Source organism: Dreissena polymorpha, chromosome 3 (assembly GCF_020536995.1).
Source record: "Dreissena polymorpha isolate Duluth1 chromosome 3, UMN_Dpol_1.0, whole genome shotgun sequence".
NCBI lineage: Eukaryota > Metazoa > Mollusca > Bivalvia > Myida > Dreissenidae > Dreissena > Dreissena polymorpha.
The window spans coordinates 100,683,127-100,702,351 of record NC_068357.1 but is presented as its reverse complement, the minus strand read 5'-3'; the positions used below and the strand labels follow the sequence as shown (position 1 = coordinate 100,702,351).

Below are 19,225 nucleotides of genomic sequence, written 5' to 3'. Positions count from 1 at the left end.
ATTGATTTTTGGCAAAGTAATGGTCCTTGGACTTAGACATTTTCTTTATAATTAGCGGTTTCCTGACTTTTTTACGCAACGCTTTCAGATATGTAGCTGATTGTTGGTATGTGTGTCTACCTACATGAATTACAGATTAAGCGTGAGCTTCGTTTCGAGCCATTGTTTTTTAGCGAAGTAATGGGCCTTGGAATTCGAAATTTCCTTCTTCCGGAGGTTTTTTACGACACGCTTTCAATTATTCAGCTGAATTTTGACGAGTCAACCTACATGACTTACAGATAAAGTGTGAGTTTCGTTTAAGTCAATTGATTTTTGTCATGGGCCTTGGACAGCGAAAATTACTGTTTCCGGAGTTTTTTTTAAGCAACGCTTTCATATATTGAGCTTCTTTTAGCTATAAGAGTTAATCTACATGGCCTACATATGAAGTGTGAGTTTCGTCCCGTCCATTCATTTTTGGGCTTAGGACTAAGAAATTTTCTGTATAATAACCGTTTTCCGGAAGTTTCTCACACAAAGCTTTCATATATTTCGCTATTTTTTTGGTATGCGAGTAAACCTGCATGACTTACAGTCGAAGTTTGAGTGTCGTTCCCGACCAGTGATTTGTGGCGAAGTGATTGGTTTGGATCTATAAAAACCGATTTCCGGAGGTATTTTACGCAACACTTTCAGATATTTAGTTGATTTTTGGTATGCAAGTCTACATACATGACTTACAGATGATGTTTTCGTTTCGGTCCACTGATTTTTGGCAATGTATGGTCTTTGGACAAACATGTTCTTTTAAATAGCTGTAATGCGGGTTCAACGAGCACTATAGGCACGAAAACAGTTCTTGTTTTATTTTGATAAACAAAATAAAACCACAACATTTAATGATTTATTCAAGTTTTTTTATATGTTTACACCAACAATTAAGTACAAAAATTCGTGTCTCGGGTTGTTTATATAACACTAATTATAATACTTTAAGTATTCATAGCACAGAACTGAACTTAACATACGTGTCATAAATTTACTTAAAAAATCGTGGACTGTAAAATAACTGATTAACACTAATTTAATAATTCATTCACATTTTTTTACATTGTATGCAAAAACAAAGTCCCATTAGGAATTCGTTTTCATTATCCAGAATTGTTGTTATCCCACATTATTTGCTTCTGCTGAGTGTTATAGTAACTGGCAATCATTAGCTTAGATGAAAACAAACCCCATCACAAAATCAATATCACAGGAACCAGAATTGTTTTAGTATAGGTACCTTGTTCAGCATTCATAAAGATTTTAAGATAAATCTTATCTTGCTCTTTTATAATTGTTATTGATTGTTTCAAATAAAATTTGTTTATGAATTCTAATAATTTCTTTTTACACAAAACATAAATAATCAAAATTGCTTTTCAATACTGACTCAATGTGTAGTTTATTTGAAAATGTGAAAAAATACTGATAGGAGACTAAAGGCACCATGCATGAATGAAATTTCTTTAAATGCTTCCATTCATGACTGTATGAATACGATCCTAGGCACAGGTATTGGGCGCGTGGCCAAGTCACTTTAACACTATCAATATGTCATAAAACAACTTTTTTTCTTTAAAAAACACTCTGATATAATATATATTTGTATATATTATATCAGAATTTTTATTTTAATTTTTATGAAAAAAGTTGTTTTGTGATACTAGTATATTGATAGTGTTAAAGTGACTTTGCCACGCACCCAATACCTGTGATCCCAGGCATATAAACAGATTTACAACAGCCCAGTCTTCTTTTGAATGATCTTTCTCTCCTCCTCTTCAGAGAGCTTTGCATAATGGTCAAGCTCCATTGAAAATGAGGCTGTCCCAGAGGTCATGGTTCTGAGGTCAGTGGAATAGCCCACTAGGTTGGCCAGGGGGGCCAGAACATGCAGAATTCGGTAGTCATTGTTGACTAGGTCCTCTGTAACCTCCCCACGCCTCTGAATGAGATTGTTCATGACTGCCTGGGCAGAGGCGCTATCCACGTGGATCTGCAGATATAAACATATACATGGTTATAAACATAGGAATGAAACATGGTTTCTTGATCAGTTGGAAGTAATTTTCTTCATTATATGCTAGCACTAGCATCAGAACAGCTCTTGTAATTGTAATGTGAAAATGTAATATTTTCTCTATATTAGAGACTAATTATTATATTCAACAAAATCTGAACCATGTGAAAATTGAAAATTTTGGGAAACTATGTAATTTAATAGCATTAAACTATTCAAAGAAATATTTTAAGTAAATGGCATCCTAGTTTAAAAATGCTATACTTCAAAATCAAAATTCTAGTATTGTAAAAATTCAAGTATATTTATCGGTATCGCACTTGCCTCCATTGCCATGATTGGTTCCATTAGGCAGCAATCCGCCTTTTCCAACGCCTGAGTGATAGTGTGTGATGCAGCTGCACTAACGAAGCTGACGGATGTGCCGCGTTCTACGTGTATCTGTGTTACAACAACATCCACATCAATCACTTGCGACGACAGTAATGGACCTGTTAATGAAAGCTATTACATTGTTTCATTGAATATTATTGAGCCTTTCTCTGTAAAAACAGGGCTTAATGTAAATAAAGCATTGTAGTCTGCACAGGCTAATAAGGAACAACACTTTCCAACCAAAAAGGATTTTCATTTAAAACAAACTTTCTTGAATAAAAAAAAATCCATGAAAAGCCAGTGTGGACTGAACAGGTTAATTCTAGCACGATGCTTCAGGAAGATGCAGTAAGCCCCATTTTTCAATAGACCCGCTCAAGTATTTAGTTCTGTTGAGTTGATAAATATTCTGCCTAATCTACAATACATCCAAATAAAATAAGTAGTTTTATAATTATGTAATGTTATACTTTATAATTTTCAATTAGAGATGCAAGTCAGTCTGCTTTAGCTACGCCAGGAACGATAACTGTAGTTAACTACGCTAGGAACGAAAACCACTGCCTGTTTATACTTCACTGGTACACAGCAGCAGACAGCCTCTATGTAAACAATAGGTTTAAGAGCTTGTTCGATGATATTGGCCAGTCTAGTGTTTATAAGAGCTTGTGCGACGACATTGGCCAGTTTATCATTGAAATCTGTACATTTTGGCTGCTTTCAGGGAAAGCGGGGCTTAATGCTGCATTAAAAGTCTTGTCATGTGAGAAAAATTGTTGCTCAATAATTTAAAGAAAGTAGATACAGTATTAGATACACATAACACAACATGTACATGATTATAGGCTTGTATTCTTTTGCAAGGTAACCAAAATTCTAAAGATGGTTGCCAGTGCAGCAACCGTGAAAAAAAGAGACATATTGTTGTTGTTTTGTTTACTCTATAACATAAATATGAGGATAAACATTTCACACACATCTCGACCTGTTCTTTAAGACATACTCTTTATAAATTTGAATGTGTTGTGTTCATTTCAAACTTGCGATATAAAAAGCTATTACATAATTTTGAAAACTGAGTTGCGTTTAAGATTATGCAATAGCAAGCAACTTCAGTGCCTTCAGCGCTTTGATTATTTACATGTACAGATGTATTATTTTTTAATTGTATACAAATTGTCTTTTATTAAATCTCAATTGATTAACTACAAAAACAAAACTGAAAATGTTCAAAATAAACTAAAATACCATGAAACATTATCCCTGTTTACAAAAAACAAGTGTTCCACAGTCTGAGTCATATGCCCCTAAACATGGCTTTGAACTAGTGACCCCAATTTTTATAGAGGTCATTTACTGTCCAAGGCAAATGCGCATGTTAAGTATCGCAAGCCAATCTGTCAATTCCTTAATAAGTGATTGATCGGAAACAATTTTCACACTTATTGTGACAGTGAACTTGACCTTTGACCTAGTGACTCCAATTTTGATAGGGGTCATCTACTGTCCAAGGCCAATGCGCATGGAAAGTATCAAGCCAATCAGTGGATTCGTTGACGAGTTATTGATCGGAAACGATTTTCACACTTAGTGTGCCATTGACCATGACCTTTGACCTATTGACCGCAATTTCAATAGGGGTAATCTACTGCCCAAGGCCAATGCACACGAGTCGTATCAAGCAAATCAGTTAATCAGTTGACGAGTTATTGATTGGAAACAATTTCACACTTAGTGTGTAACAGTGACCATGACCATTACCCTGGTGACCCTAAATTCAATAGGGGTCATCTACTGTCCAAGGCCAATACACATGAGAAGTATCAAGCCAATCTGTGAATCAGTTTACTAGTTATTGATGGAAAACAATTTCACACTTAACGTGTAACAGTGACCTTGACCTTTGACCCAGTGACCGCAATTTCAATAGGGGTCATCTACTGTCCATGGTCAATGCATATGTCAAGTATTTAGCCAATCGGTGAATCAGTTGACGAGTTATTGGTCAGAAACGATAGTACTCTTCATGTGTGACAGTGACCTTGATCTTTGACCTAGTGACCCCAATTTCAATAGGGGTTATCTACTCTCCAAGGCCAATGCACATGTGACGTATCAAGCCAATTGGTCAATTGGTTGACAAGTTATTGATTGGAAACAATTTTCACACTTAGTGTGATAGAGACCTTGACCTTCGACCTAGTGACCCCAATTTCATAAGGGGTCATCTACTGTCCAAGGCCAATGCACATGTGAGGTATCAAGCCAATCGGTCAATTGGTTGACCAGTTATTGGTCAGAAACGATAGTACTCTTCATGTGTGACAGTGACCTTGATCTTTGACCTAGTGACCCCAATTTCAATAGGGGTTATCTACTCTCCAAGGCCAATTCACATGTGACGTATCAAGCCAATTGGTCAATTGGTTGACAAGTTATTGATTGGAAACGATTGTCATACTTAGAGTGAGAGTGACCTCTGACCTAGTGCCCCCAATTTCAATAGGGGCATCTCTGTCCAAGGCCAATGCACATGTGAAGTCTCAAGCCAATCGGTCAATTGGTTGACCAGTTATTGATTGGAAACAATTTTCACACTTAGTTTGATAGTGACCTTGACCGTTGACCTAGTGACCCCAATTTCAATAGGGGTCATCTACTGTCCAAGGGAAATGCACATGTGAAGTATCAAGCCAATCGGTCAATTGGTTGATGAGTCATGGATCGGAAATGAACTGGTCTATCGACAGACAGACTGGTCTTTTAAGAGGGGCATAATAAAATAAATAAGAATCATTTTAACGCTTCTCACATAAACCAATAACAGTAGTTACATCAACAGTGTGCACACAAAGGACTCACCGCAATTAAGAGCTGACTCAAAGCCTCTGTTCACAGCCTTTGTGAAGACATGACCAGGCGTCCTGAACATGATAGGCATCTCCTCACCTTCAAACTTGGCCTGTTTAAACATGTGACCGGCCTCAGAGGGAAGAAGCTGGATCGTCATAGTTACAAGGTTTTTGGTCTTGCCAATAATGTTCTCCAACTGGTCAGTGTGCTCTAGTTTGTGTAAGACTTTCTCTCTGTAGTTGATCTGTAATGTCAAGGAAATGTCCTTGTCAAGGTTCATATAAACTCCTTTCAGCAAATAATACAAATGATACAAAAAGATTGACACGTTCATTAACAATTTGCTTTAAATCCCAAAGTCAGGGCAATATATGTTGAAACTGCAAACCCCTTAAGCTTGGTTGTACATATTAATAATTTATAAAACAGAAACATAAAACAGAAACAAGTGGGCCTGAAAGGCCCAAAGTCGCTCACCTGAGATAAAAAGAAATGAACTGTTTTTGTGCAGCCCAAGATTTCAATGGAACAAATGTTCGAACCAAGTTTTATGAAGAATGAACAACAAATGGCCATGTTTTCAACAGACCTGAACCAATTTTGAACTCGTCCAAGATATCATTGGGACAAATCTTCTGACAAAGTTTCATGAAGATCCGACAATAAATGTGGCCACTACAGTGTTAACAAGGCAAATATTCATGACGCACAACTTAAGACAGACAATTGACAAAAGGTGATCACAAAAGTTCACCATGAGCAAAAAATATTATGCTCATAAAGATTGTCACCATGTTTGAAGATGATATTATTAAAACTAATTGAGTAAACTAAATCAAGATTTGTTTGTTTGTTGGTATAATAACCCCCGCAAGTCAAGACATTTTGGCGATGATCATTTGTAACGACTTAATTGGAGCATTTATATGTTTATATAGCAAGATTTGCAAATTCATAAATTGACTGATTACAATTACTTTGTGAATACTGATGCACTTCTTTGTGTATTTGGTGCTTTATTTTCTATTGTAACATGTGCATGCTAGTTATAAAGTAATGTTATTATTAATGAAGTGTTTATTTTGATATACTTAAGATATTCATATGGAGATGATAATGGAATAGACCACAAACAAGCATCATTGGATTTATAATGTTATTTGTAATTAAACACCTGATTTTTTAACATACATAATCAGTTTTTATATTCATCTAATCAATTTCAGTAATAACATAGATACAAAACCCATACATATACACAAATATCAATACATACACTTTGTTTTGATTAAGAAAAAATACATGTTAAAGGTTTGTTTGCATAGTTAGTTGAAATAGCTTTCCATAAGCATCACAGAATGAAGCTGGTTCCCTGTCTCTGTCACTGTGGTTTTGATATTTAACTTATCGCATAACATCTTCCGTCTGGTTTAAATTGATGGTGTTCATGTAATTCTTACACAGCTTCGCACCTTAAAAGCGTTACAAATCCTTCGACTAGTCATTGTCAAGTCTGAAAAACAACAGAAGTAAAACCCATGTTAAAGCAAGTGCTTTTACGGTACTTTCTTTGTCATTCATTAAACAAAAAAAGGACCGAATTCAATAATCAGGCAGACATATCAATCATGATATTTATTTAAAGACAATAAGTAAAAAAATGAAATATATTTCAACATACCATGCTTGTTAAGTGAGACAATTGATTGGATAAAAATTATACAGTGTGTTTTACACATTACACAATAACTTAAATATTCCATCATGTAACATTTGGTTAATTTGATATATTTTCAGTACAGACAGAAGTACATGTTTTAGATTCTTACAAAACTGTGTTCAGATTAAATGCAGAACTGACAGGCAAATTCTTGTATACCACACATAGCATTTCAAAAATGTGTCCCACACAAAGCATTATAACATTTGTATACACACACTCTGAATCAGATGTATTTGCGCAAACAAACTATGTAGCTTCTCTATGAATAATTAAAATGTCCGCCCTATTTTTTAAACCTTCCACAATATTATAATCAACGTTTTTGTTGATTTAATAAAAAATGTACCACACATAGCATTTCACTTCGTGTGTTTTCAAACACGCGGTTGCACTTTTTGGAAAAAATAATAAATTTTGCGCAAACTTAACACAGTTGTGTATTTTGACAATGAAAGGGCACTTGTCTTTGTTTTTTTTGAAAATGGTTTTGAATTAATGAAGAAATTATAAAAAACGTTACCTGAAGCGATGGTTTGTTGACATCTGATTGTCCCACACATAGCCGAAAAAGTCACGTGGTACAAGCACCTTGTATATAAGAGCAGCCTGCTGAATATTACCAGAGAGTTGTCAAGTAAGTCCTATATAAAAACTGACCGTAAATAGAGCTTTTGTTTGTAAAAACACCAGTTTTACGTGACAGATCAGTTTTGCAATAAGTGGTATATTTACCCAAGTGTGGATATGGTTCAGCTTTTTTTTATTCATTTTTATTTGATCTCTGTTACAATATTTTTTACAAATGTCAAGAGAATATTATTATTAAAACACACTATATGAAAACACACTATATGTTGTTAAGCAACATGTATCTGGATCAATTCTCTCTGTTTCTTAATATGCAATATGGATTTAAAATTCCTACAACTCGAATCATAATCAACAGTGATAGACAGGCAACAGTTGTTAAATCATTATACATGGAGACATTGGAAAAAAGCATTACAACAGTCATTGTTCTTACTTACACATCCAAGCGTTTGCCATTTTTGTCACGTGATAATGCAAATGAAGCTTCAAAACATCCAAGAAAAATAAATTGAAGCTTTAGGCCAAACCATAAATCTTCAAGGACTCAGCCAGTGTTTGTCTAAATGGTGACAAAGATTATCCTTCAAAGATGCATTTTATTATATGTAGTAATGTCAAAAAAATGTTAGTAATTTTTTATTTTTCTAATTGACACCTTCATATCATTAGGAACAATCCTGCAAACTTGAATAATGTACTTTGAGAAGTGTAAGAAAACCCTCTCTGACAGGTTTATGGCTATAGACAGACACACAGATTTACACACATTTAGACAGACAAACAACATTACCATTCCAATATTTTCCATTTTCCCCTTTGTGCCTCACAATAAAATTTCATATTATTTAACCAAAAAAAGTATTTCACCTGAAGCGGCCCCATATAGGCATCCACGCCGAAGTCTGAGAGCAGACGGTGTTTGACAATCTCCAGATGCAGCTCTCCCATCCCTTTCACAACCAGCTGACCAGACTCATTGTCCAGCTCCACCTTAAACACAGGGATACATCAACCAGGGATACATCAACCAGGGATAAATCAAACCAGGGATAAATCAACCAGGGATACATCAACCAGAGATAAATCAAACAGGGATGCATCAAACGGATATATCAAAAAGGGATACATCAAACAGGAATATATCAAACAGGGATCTATCAAACAGGGATATATCAAACAATCATATTAACAAGCAAATTCGTTGAATTGATAACCCCCTCCAATTTGCTTCTGGACACAAAAGTGTTATATTTGACACTCAAAAAAGCATTTTTTCAAGATACAAAGGGCCATTACTCTGTTATTAACAGATGGTGTACAATGTCATTTGGCGTGCATCATCCTCTTATCCATATATATACTCATACCAAGTTTCAATGAAATCCGCCAAAGCACTTCCAAGATATGTCTCCGGGCGGACGGAAAGACAGACGGACAGAAAGACGGACAACGCCAAAACAATATCCCTCCGCCGATGGCGGAGGATAAAAATGGGGATATATAAAACTCGGATACATTATGTATATCCAACAATGATATATCAAACAGGGATATATAAAGGGTCTAGCATGAAACTATTGCATCTACTTAACATTTCTATATCAGACACAATTGTTACATGCTCAGTCCTTGACACAGCAATAATGATAAACAAATATTTGTGACAATAATCCAAACCTGGGGCCCATCTTATTGATTTTCATACAACAGTTTAAGTTGTAATTCAATATTAATAATGTATAAATGCTTAGCCCCAAACTCTATGATTAGTTAATTTGAATTTCATTAATGATATCTATTTCTTTTCAATCCTTCAAATAGCCTTTATTTTAGAAACAAATTGCTAATACATGCTCATAAGCGTCTATTAGTTATGAGCTAAAATAAAGTCAAACCTTACATTTGTGTATGATTTTGATAAGGACAGGACCCTGAGCCCATATTTACAAAGATCCATGAGAAAACATCAGGACATTCCTTAACTAGAAATTGCGCTGCAGAGGCTGACGCGTATCCCCACACAGCATGTTTGACCCAGGGGCGCCCCAGGGTTGGTAATGGGGCCATGCATAGTTGAGATTGACCGTATTGTCATAAGAGAAGTTCAGTATCAATTAGAAGTGAATTGGTGTAAAAATGAAGAAGTTATAGTAAAAGCCAATTTTGGGTGGGTGTAGCCTATGTGGGCGGGGCGCCCCAGGGTTGGTAATGGGGCCATGCATAGTTGAGATTGACCATATTGTCATAAGAGAAGTTCAGTATCACTTAGAAGTGAATCGGTGTCGAAATGAAGAAATTATCGTAAAAGTCAATTTTGTGTGGGTGTGGCATATGTGGGCGGGGCGCCACAGGGTTGATTATGGGGCCATGCATATTTGAGATTGACCATATTGTCATAAGAGAAGTTCAGTATCAATTTGAAATGAATCGGTGTAGAAATGAAGAAACTATAGTAAAAGGCAATAATGGATGGGTGTGGTCTATGTGGGCGGGGCGCCCCAGTGTTCGTAAAGGTGCCATTCATAGTTGAGATTGACCGTATTGTAATAAGAGAGGTTCAGTATCAATTTGAAGTGAATAGGTTTAGAAATGAAGAAATTATAGTAAAAGGAAATTTTGGGTGGGTGTGGTCTATGTGGGCGGGGCGCCCCAGGGTTGGTAATGGGGCCATGAATAGTTGAGATTGACCGTATTGTCATAAGAGAGGTTCAGTATCAATTTGAAGTGAATCGGTGTAGAAATTTAGAAGTTAATGTAAAATAACCTAAAACAAGAGTTCCGCGGTCGGAGATGACCGCATTGAAGCCGGATTTTTGATTTAAATGACAGGAAAGTACCTTTCGTGTTTTTGTCAATGCAATACTTAAATTACTGAAATATTGTTCAAAGGTCAAAATGAAATGTAAGTACTTTTCAAGGCATGAGCAAACCTTGTGTTATGTTTTGAATGCATGCATATACATGAACAACAATAACATTTAAGGTCACAAATATGAACTTGAATTGACAATTAGGAAAGTTTGATCTCAATTTTTTTATTAGCAAATTAGTAAGAAATTTAAGAGAAGTTTGAAATTTAAGGGGAGTTTTGTGCACGAAACTGTAAGACCAAGAGTCATACCAAAGTTATAACATGGAATAAGAACTTTAACATTTTTACCTACCAAAGTTATAAGAACTTTAACATTTTTACATTCAAGGTCACAGTGACCTTGACCTTAGAATGAATGACCTTGAAATGACCAGTGGTCATCTAAGTGTGCTTGCAAACCTTCATGTCAAGTTTGAAGACTCTATGTCCAAGCATACCAAAGTTATAACAATTTTAACATTTTAACATTTAAGGTCACAGTGACCTTGACCTTCAAATGAATGACATTGAAATGACCAGTGGTCATCTTCTAGTACTGGCCAATCTTTATTTCAAGTTTGAAGACTCTAGGTACAAGCATACCAAAGTTATAACATGAAAAAAGAACTTTAACATTTTTACATTCAAGGTCACAGTGACCTTGACCTTCAAATGAATGACCTTGAAATGTCCAGTGGTTACTTACTAGTTCTGGCCAACCTTCATGTCAAGTTTCAAGACTCTAGGTCCAAGCATACCAAAGTTATAACAACTTTAACATTTTTACATTCAAGGTCACAGTGACCTTGACCTTCAAATGAATGACCTTGAAATGTCCAGTGGTTACTTACTAGTTCTGGCCAACCTTCATGTCAAGTTTCAAGACTCTAGGTCCAAGCATACCAAAGTTATAACAACTTTAACATTTTTATATTGAAGGTCACAGTGACCTTCACCTTCAAATGAATGACCTTGAAATGACCAGTGGTCATCTGTTAATCCTGGCCAACCTTCATGTCAAGTTTGAAGACTCTAGGTCCAAGCATACCAAAGTTATACCATGAAATAAGAACTTTAACATTTTTACATTCAAGGTCACAGTGACCTTGACCTTGAAATGAATGACCTTGAAATGACCAGTGGTTACTAACTAGTTATGGCCAACCTTCATGTCAAGTTTCAAGACTCTAGGTCCAAGCATACCAAAGTTATAAGAACTTTAACATTTTTTATATTGAAGGTCACAGTGACCTTGACCTTCAAATGAATGACCTTGAAATGACCAGTGGTCATCTGTTAATCCTGGCCAACCTTCATGTCAAGTTTGAAGACTCTAGGTCCAAGCATACCAAAGTTATACCATGAAATAAGAACTTTAACATTTTCGAGCACGCCGCCACCCCCGCCCGCCCGCCCGCCCCCCCCGCCCGCCCGACAACATCAATCTATAAGCCGAGATTTTTTCGAAAAAAATCCGGCTAAAAATGAGTGAAAATCACTGACCCGGCCCTACCCCAACCCCCATAACTTTTGACCCAGGGGTCAGATCAAAATTCCAAATAGTGCAGGATCACACATATGCTCATAGCTACCATGTGTGTAAGTTTCAAGGATGTAATGCTAATAGTGTAGGAGGAGATAGTGGCCAGGACGGACAGACGGACAGACAGACGGCGGAGATAACCACAATATCCTCACGCTTTTCAAAAAGCGTGGGGATAATTAACTGACTATTTGTGCTGAGGAGATTTTGAAAGGGTTCCTGACAGAAGTCTATGTAGAAGTATTACCCCTATGAGTGCAGTGATTTTTTTTGCTCAAATTTACAGCCGAATTTCGGCTGCTTCCCAATCGCAAAAATACACGTTTTTTCCCAAAATTCTGACCAAAATTTCCAAAAAAAAGCCCAACTTAAAAACAAAAAAAAAACAAAAAAAAAATTTTTTTTTTTTTTTTTTTTAAAGAAGTCTCATATAACTTAATTATGATTTCTTAAATCTAGGTCTCAACTTTATTTTTTAAACATCTTACAAAATATATAACTTGAATTTAGTCATTTTTGTCCATAAATCATTCCCAAACTTGCCACCTATATTGATTTAAAAAAAAACAATTTGACCAGACTCCTTTTCTAGAAAACTCCCTGAACACGCACTTAAAAACAATATCACTTCTGTTACTTATAATCCTATTTATAATGCTTAATTTTTCCCAATTTCATGGTTTATCGCGCTATTTTTCCCAATTTCACGGTTTATCGCGCTAATTTTCCCAATTCAAAAGGCACAGGCTGTAACAAATTAAAGCAAAAAAAATCACTGGAGTGGCAACAGTTTATGCCAGAGGCATACGAATTTGGTATAGAAAAAAATACTATAGAATGCTACAAAACAAATTCCAAACCAACCTTTAGGCCTTGCAGTTTGAGAGCAGATTTTTTAAATTGTCAATGTATATTATAAATAAAATGAAAACAAGTAACACACATGGAGGGCAATTTTTTACTAATGGAGGATGATTTGAACTTATTTTGAACTAACTTTGTAGAGAACCAATATAAAATATTTTTTAACACATATCACACCTCTGTGGCATGCAGTTTCAGAGGAAAATACTCTTAAGAATTTCGTTTTTAAAACCATTTTGAGGGCCACAGGACTTAATTAATAAATGAACTGGAACCATGTAATCATTTTGTACAGAAGATCAACCAAGCAACTTTTATGTTAAGTTTCCCCACTAACAGACTGACAACAGAACCTACAATATCCCAAAATATCACCATATTACCATGATCATGGTGTGTTAGGCTAAGCTTACAACAACAAAATATTACTTTCAAGCTGGGATCCTCACGCTGTATCTTATTCAGGGCCTGCTCCATATCACGTTGCTTAGAAACGCTCGGTGCCTCGATGGAACAAAAGAAGACAGGAGGCGGGACATTCAAACCTGCCAGCACTGGGCTTTCAAATTCATCAGTGCTTGTATTGGTCTGTCCAGTGAGTTTGGCATACATTTCCGAAGCATGTTTAGCTGTTTTCGAGCTATCTGTAAATGTGTCACCACTTCTTACCTGGAAAAGTGGTGTTGGAAATTTAAAGGAGTGCAAAGGAAATAGAACACTTTATCACATTTTAAACTACAACTATGTGTTGAAAAAGTGAATGCTGTTAGATTAAAATGATGAAAAATACTATATGAAGATGTTTTATCGATAAAATCAAATGCACATACACAATTGCAAATGTATACATGTAAATGTACATGTAAAGTTTCTTGTTGTTTGACCAAAATGTGAGAGAAACACAGTGTTCTGTAATCTGCAGATACTTTGAGGTTATATTATATCAATTTGTATTTCAATTTGTAAATTTTAAATGCATGCATCAGAAATTCACATTAAATATTTGGACCAATATGTATATACATGCAAGCATGTATGGAAGAACATTCTGAGCAACAGACAGGAGAAGCAAATGACTTCTCCTCTCTACTTTTCAAATAATTTTCCAAGCAAGCCCGTATTTTTTAATTATAAGTATCTACCAATAATTTATTTGAATCCAGACTAATGAAACTGAAGATCTCACCAAGCATGATTCAATATTTATCAGTGAAGGGCTTGCGCTTATTTCAAATACTGCTAACACAACCAACCAAAAAAAAGCAACAAAGAAATTTTAAATGTTGCATGGTCGTACATCATTTAAGCCTCCAACACACGCAATATTCCCAGCTCCAACCTCTTTCACCTGTCGATATTCGTCTGCGTTTACTTGAAACAAGTCCTGTTTGCCAATCTTCTCCACTGTGTTCAGATTCATGTTATAAATAGATTCACCTGCTTTCAGGACTCCCTGATATACACGAACATATGTTAACGCCCCCCTGTGTTTATCATGCACTATTTTAAATGTCAGTGCGCATAGATTGCTACCGTAGTATTCTAGAAAATTGTGTTTTATATCGCTAGGGCATGGTAGGTACTTGACAACAGCATCTAACAACGGCTGAACGCCAATGTTTCTTTTAGCACTACCACAGAGCACTATAACTGCATCGTTATTGATGGTAATATTTCGTATAGCGTTTTCAATATCCGATGATGGTATATCCTCATTCTTTACATCATTCAAGACATGAGTCTGAATATTTTCATCGTACTCTGAAAGAATGCCTATCAGGGCATCCCTTTCATTGTGAACCATTCGACTTGATGGACTGTCGTTGTCTAGGTCAAGTTTCTCTGTTTCATAAACACTTCCATCTGGGCACTTGCTAGAATCCCAGATTTTCTGTTCGAGTGAAACTAAATCTACCAGGCCAACAAAGTCTCTTTCCTTGCCTATTGGAAGATGTATAGGAATCGGTTGCACATGCAGACGTTCTCTGATGGATTTTAAGCACATATTGAAGTTTGCACCATGCTTATCCATCTTGTTGAGGAAAATTATTTTTGGTATTTTGTACCTACTGGCCTGTTTCCAAACTGTCAGAGTTTGGGCTTCAACACCTGAGAAATAAATATTTGTTACATCAACACTAAAAAACATTTCTTACGGTAACTACCAGTAAGTGTTATATTGATTTTAGAATGGGTACAGTTATTGATACACATTAATTATAAATTTAATGTCAGAAAACTTTGCTTATAAACATCTGTAAGTGTTTTGTTTTTATATTTTAGTGATGAAACAAATCTACTGGAAACAATAAATGTTCCTATTATTTTATGCTTTTCTACTGCTTTTAAACCAGATTGACGAAAACATGACAAATATTGGTAATCATTACACTGGAAACAGTGAGTTACCAATGAGTTACCAATTTTAAATCTATGATACACAGAAAAACATACAAAACATCTGCCTCCAGTGTAACCAATTTTATTTTTAGGACACAATATTTTTTGGATCTATGCAGGTTTGCTCAAGTTCAAGTGTTCAACTAATTTTACTTTGAAAATCAAATATCAGGCATAAAAAAACAAAGATGAATTTCAGATCCAATCATTTTTTCTGATTAATGAATCCACAAAATTCAACTTCAACAAAATTAAATAAATCCATAATTTCTCACCAGCTGAGGCATCCAGCACTGTGACAGCACCATCTAGGACTCTTAGGGACCTCTCCACTTCCACTGTGAAGTCAACATGACCTACAAAACACACAGCACATATCACACTGATACTTCAGTAGAAAAGGAACTCATCGTGAAAACAAAGTGCTTTTACTTTTATGTTTTGGAGATAAATAAAGCAAACTTTTTGTCTATGGTTGCCCACCCTTGTTCTCTCCATACTTCTAGCATGAGGGATAATGAGGATGTATAATTTTTCTTAAAAAACCTAACCCACACATTTTAGGGCCCTTGCTAATAACAATTCTTTTCTTTATTTTTTTGATAAAAGGACATTTTCTACTCTTTTTATTTTTGATTAGTTGCAGATTGCATTTAATTTCATGGTCTTAGAATAATTCTTAAAATCAAATGGTTGTAACAACACTAAACGTCTTGTGAAAAACATCTCAAAACAATAAAACAAAAATATAACCTGGTGTGTCAATGAGATTAATTTGGTGCTTATTCCACTTAAATAAGACTGCTGCAGACACAATTGTGATGCCACGCTCTCTCTCTTCCTGCAGATAGTCTGTTACTGTATTCCCATGATCCACGTCACCTGAAATAAGAGACGTAAATATAATACATGTATACAGTCCAACCTGTCAATAAAGACCACTCAAGGGATTTGGTCGTTGTGGTCTTTGTTCACAGGTGGTCTTTATTCGCAGGGTCGATCGAAACTTTGCAAAATATGCTAGTAGTTTTTTAACAGGTACCTTATCTATGTATGTGCTCTATTGTTTAAATGTTTGAACACTTATGCATGTATAATGAAATAAAGGATTGAAAACACAGTTTTGTTTTACATTTGTATATTTATGACATGTTGTATTTCTATTCCCTTATGTTTTTATTATTTATTTAATCTAGCATATACTGTATAAATAACTATTGACATACATTTATACGTATATGTACATGTAATTCTACAAAGAACAAAGTACAAAATACACATAACATAGCAAACATTTATACATGAAATACATGAATCACTACTACACAACCAGTAAATGCACTAAGTAATTCACTGACGCGAATTCCGACTCACGCTTAGGGCGTTTACTTTCACAGTTTACGTTCTCCTCGAATTCGTCCATAATCTCATGTTTACGCTTTAAAATGCTCTGAAATTGAGTTTTTCCTACACCAAGAAAACTAGCCACTCGTCCTACAACTGTATTCTTTACCTAACAAACTAATTACCTTAACACGTTCTTCCAACGTCAAGAACTTACGCTTTGAAGCCATGATGGTTAACTTGAACTGACAATTTACTTTTCTATAATCTATGAACGTCTTATAACGGAGAAATTTAAGAAGAGAATGATTATAAAAATGTTTGTCTTTAATAGGCATCGTAAATGATATTACACAGTTAATTTCCTTAATGAGTTTATGAAAGCCCCAAATTTGTCTTTGATATTTTCGGCAATTAGTACTTTAATCGCGAGTCATTTAAATACAAAGGCAAATTTTTACACTTTTGACAAACTGTCAAATGCATAAAAGAAGAAGGCGACTACCAATTAGCAATGCATGTTAAATAAACGAACAACTGCTATCGAGTGCAATAAACTGTCACTTGCCAATATCTCCATAGCGACCGACGAGTCCACTTGTAAGATGTGTATCACGTGACTACGCAGCGTCCTAGCGGCCATTTTGTTTTTTGAAAGTTGCGAAATTGTTGATTTTTATGATTGCAGTGGTCGTTGTAAGCTATCAATATGGAGATTTGGGAATGTAAAAGGATGGTCGTTGGTCTTTGTTCACAGGTGGGCTTTATTCCCAGGTTCAAAATATAGTGAAATCGTTCGGGAGGAAATCGGTGTGGTCGTTATTGACTGTTGGTCGCTATTAACAGGCGGTCGCTCGGGCAGGTTAGACTGTACATGTAAGAAAATATGCTGATTCTTCTTCAAACTAAAAACATTAATAAGTATCATCTGTGACCACTATGTACATCACCCAAAAATCAATTGATGATTACAAACAACACGTGAAATTTGAAATTGAATGATGATGTTATAGTCTTTTATGTCCAACATGACCTTGACCTTTATTAATCTTTTGCCTGACAAGCTGCAAATAGTTTTGTGGAAAGTTGTTTTGAAAATGACGGATAAGCGTTGAAGTTTACCGTAAGTCTTGAAAAGCTGTACAAAAAAATTAGTGTGACCTTGACATTTGCAGGTGTTTCAAACAGACCCAAATCACTGTTTTATTTAAACCAATATATTCAACAACATCTGGCTACACTGTTAACACTTAACTCTCCCAGTTTGAGATCTCTGGATCGCTAGGCAGACACTGTATCCCTTAACCCCACATCCTGCTCAGATTCAAAAACAAGCATTTACCTAGGTGCCTAGTGAACCCTGAATAATACAGCATTCTTTCAGTTGTGGTAGTTTTCCCTGCATCAATGTGTGCCATAATTCCAATATTTCTTATCAACTGAAGGTCAGTGTCAGAGTTTGTCGTGACTTGCTGACTGGAAGAAGGAAATGTACTTGACAAACGTTTAAAGTGCTTAAATGAAATTCTTAACCGCCTAGATGATTTATTTAAGTGCACTTTTGATGCAATTCTTATAATTTTCCACATTTTTGACAGTGTTGTTTACATCAGTGTCTTAAAATGCTTTCCTCTGACCGGGTTAAGCGCCTGTTGACCCAGCTGCAGTTAATCGATTTCTCTGTATTATTTTATGTTAATAAACTTCTTGCGTTCAACACTTTTTTAATAAAAACAAAACATTTCGTACGACCCTTATTTAACACATATATTCTGTACCGTATTGGATATGTTTATTTTGTTTTATATTTTGGCCAAGCTGGTTTAGGAGCAGTCAATCAGACAATCCCAGATTTCAACTTCGGTTAGAAGTAAGCGGCATGTTGTATGAAAACCGGCAAAACACAATTCATAAATCATAAGTTGTATTGTTAAAGACAAGACGTTTATGCTTTAGGCTAACCATGTTCAATTCCAGAAATTCCTCCATTAAACCTGGCACATCGCCATTTAACATGTCAAACCAGGGAAACCAATCTATGCAGACGAGAAGGGTGGCCAGCGTATTCACTCCTCAAAGAAAACAGAAGTAGGATTGCATTTCAAATGCAACTGTTATTTTTTTCTAAGTTTTTTTATGTGTTTGTAATTATGACCATAAAAAAGAAATCTATGGACAAGCAAAATCAATGCAGAGAAACCATATGTATTCAGGGGTTTCACTAGCTAAAGAAACTATAGCGTACAGTTTATATCCTCCAATTACCATAAGTCGACCGGTTAAGGAAATAAGTAAAAGAATTTCTGAATTTATGCAACAAAATGCAGCAATATACTATTTACCTTCAGAGATTTATTTAATTCCCGTTAAATCAATGTCAAAATGATTATTTACAGCATGTTTTACTACGCAAAGCCGATAGTTCCTTACACACTACAAGAACATTAACTTCGTGCGTTGTTTACCTTAAGTCGATACGTCACATCTGGGAAAGGGACAGCACTCTAGTGGTAATGGATTAGGCCAACTTAACTTAAAACTTCGCTTCTTTGAACAATTTTAACAAGAACTAAAACAGTAAATATACATTAAATATGTTTTCAATATTTTATAAATACAATTGAACAAGTT

General features: G+C 35.4%; 2 protein-coding genes across 3 annotated transcripts in view; one reads left to right on the top strand and one right to left on the bottom strand.

Moving 5' to 3' along the window:
• Positions 1–873: 873 nt before the first annotated feature.
• Positions 874–18,248, bottom strand: LOC127870768 (ribosome-releasing factor 2, mitochondrial-like). 2 transcript variants are annotated; one of them, XM_052413244.1, is made up of 9 exons: positions 17,937–18,247; positions 16,004–16,132; positions 15,526–15,606; positions 14,148–14,959; positions 13,280–13,519; positions 8,460–8,582; positions 5,288–5,522; positions 2,375–2,541; positions 874–2,026 (listed from the first exon to the last, which is right to left on the bottom strand). In XM_052413244.1, exons 1-9 carry the CDS (start codon positions 18,181–18,183, stop codon positions 1,766–1,768), a joined length of 2,295 nt encoding a protein of 764 aa, XP_052269204.1. In that variant the 5' UTR covers positions 18,184–18,247; the 3' UTR covers positions 874–1,765. The 2 variants fall into 2 exon arrangements, 1 of the variants encoding a protein (XP_052269204.1); XR_008044904.1 differs by having other exon boundaries at positions 1,879–2,026; positions 2,375–2,491; positions 17,937–18,248.
• A 167-nt stretch (positions 18,249–18,415) lies between these two features.
• The window catches only part of LOC127870767 (nuclear pore complex protein Nup133-like), a 56,387-nt gene continuing 55,577 nt past the window's right edge, over positions 18,416–19,225 (top strand). Inside the window, exon 1 of the mRNA XM_052413243.1 lies at positions 18,416–18,682. Within this exon, the coding sequence (XP_052269203.1) occupies positions 18,558–18,682 (125 nt within the window). The 5' untranslated portion in view covers positions 18,416–18,557. The remainder of the gene's footprint in view (positions 18,683–19,225) is intronic.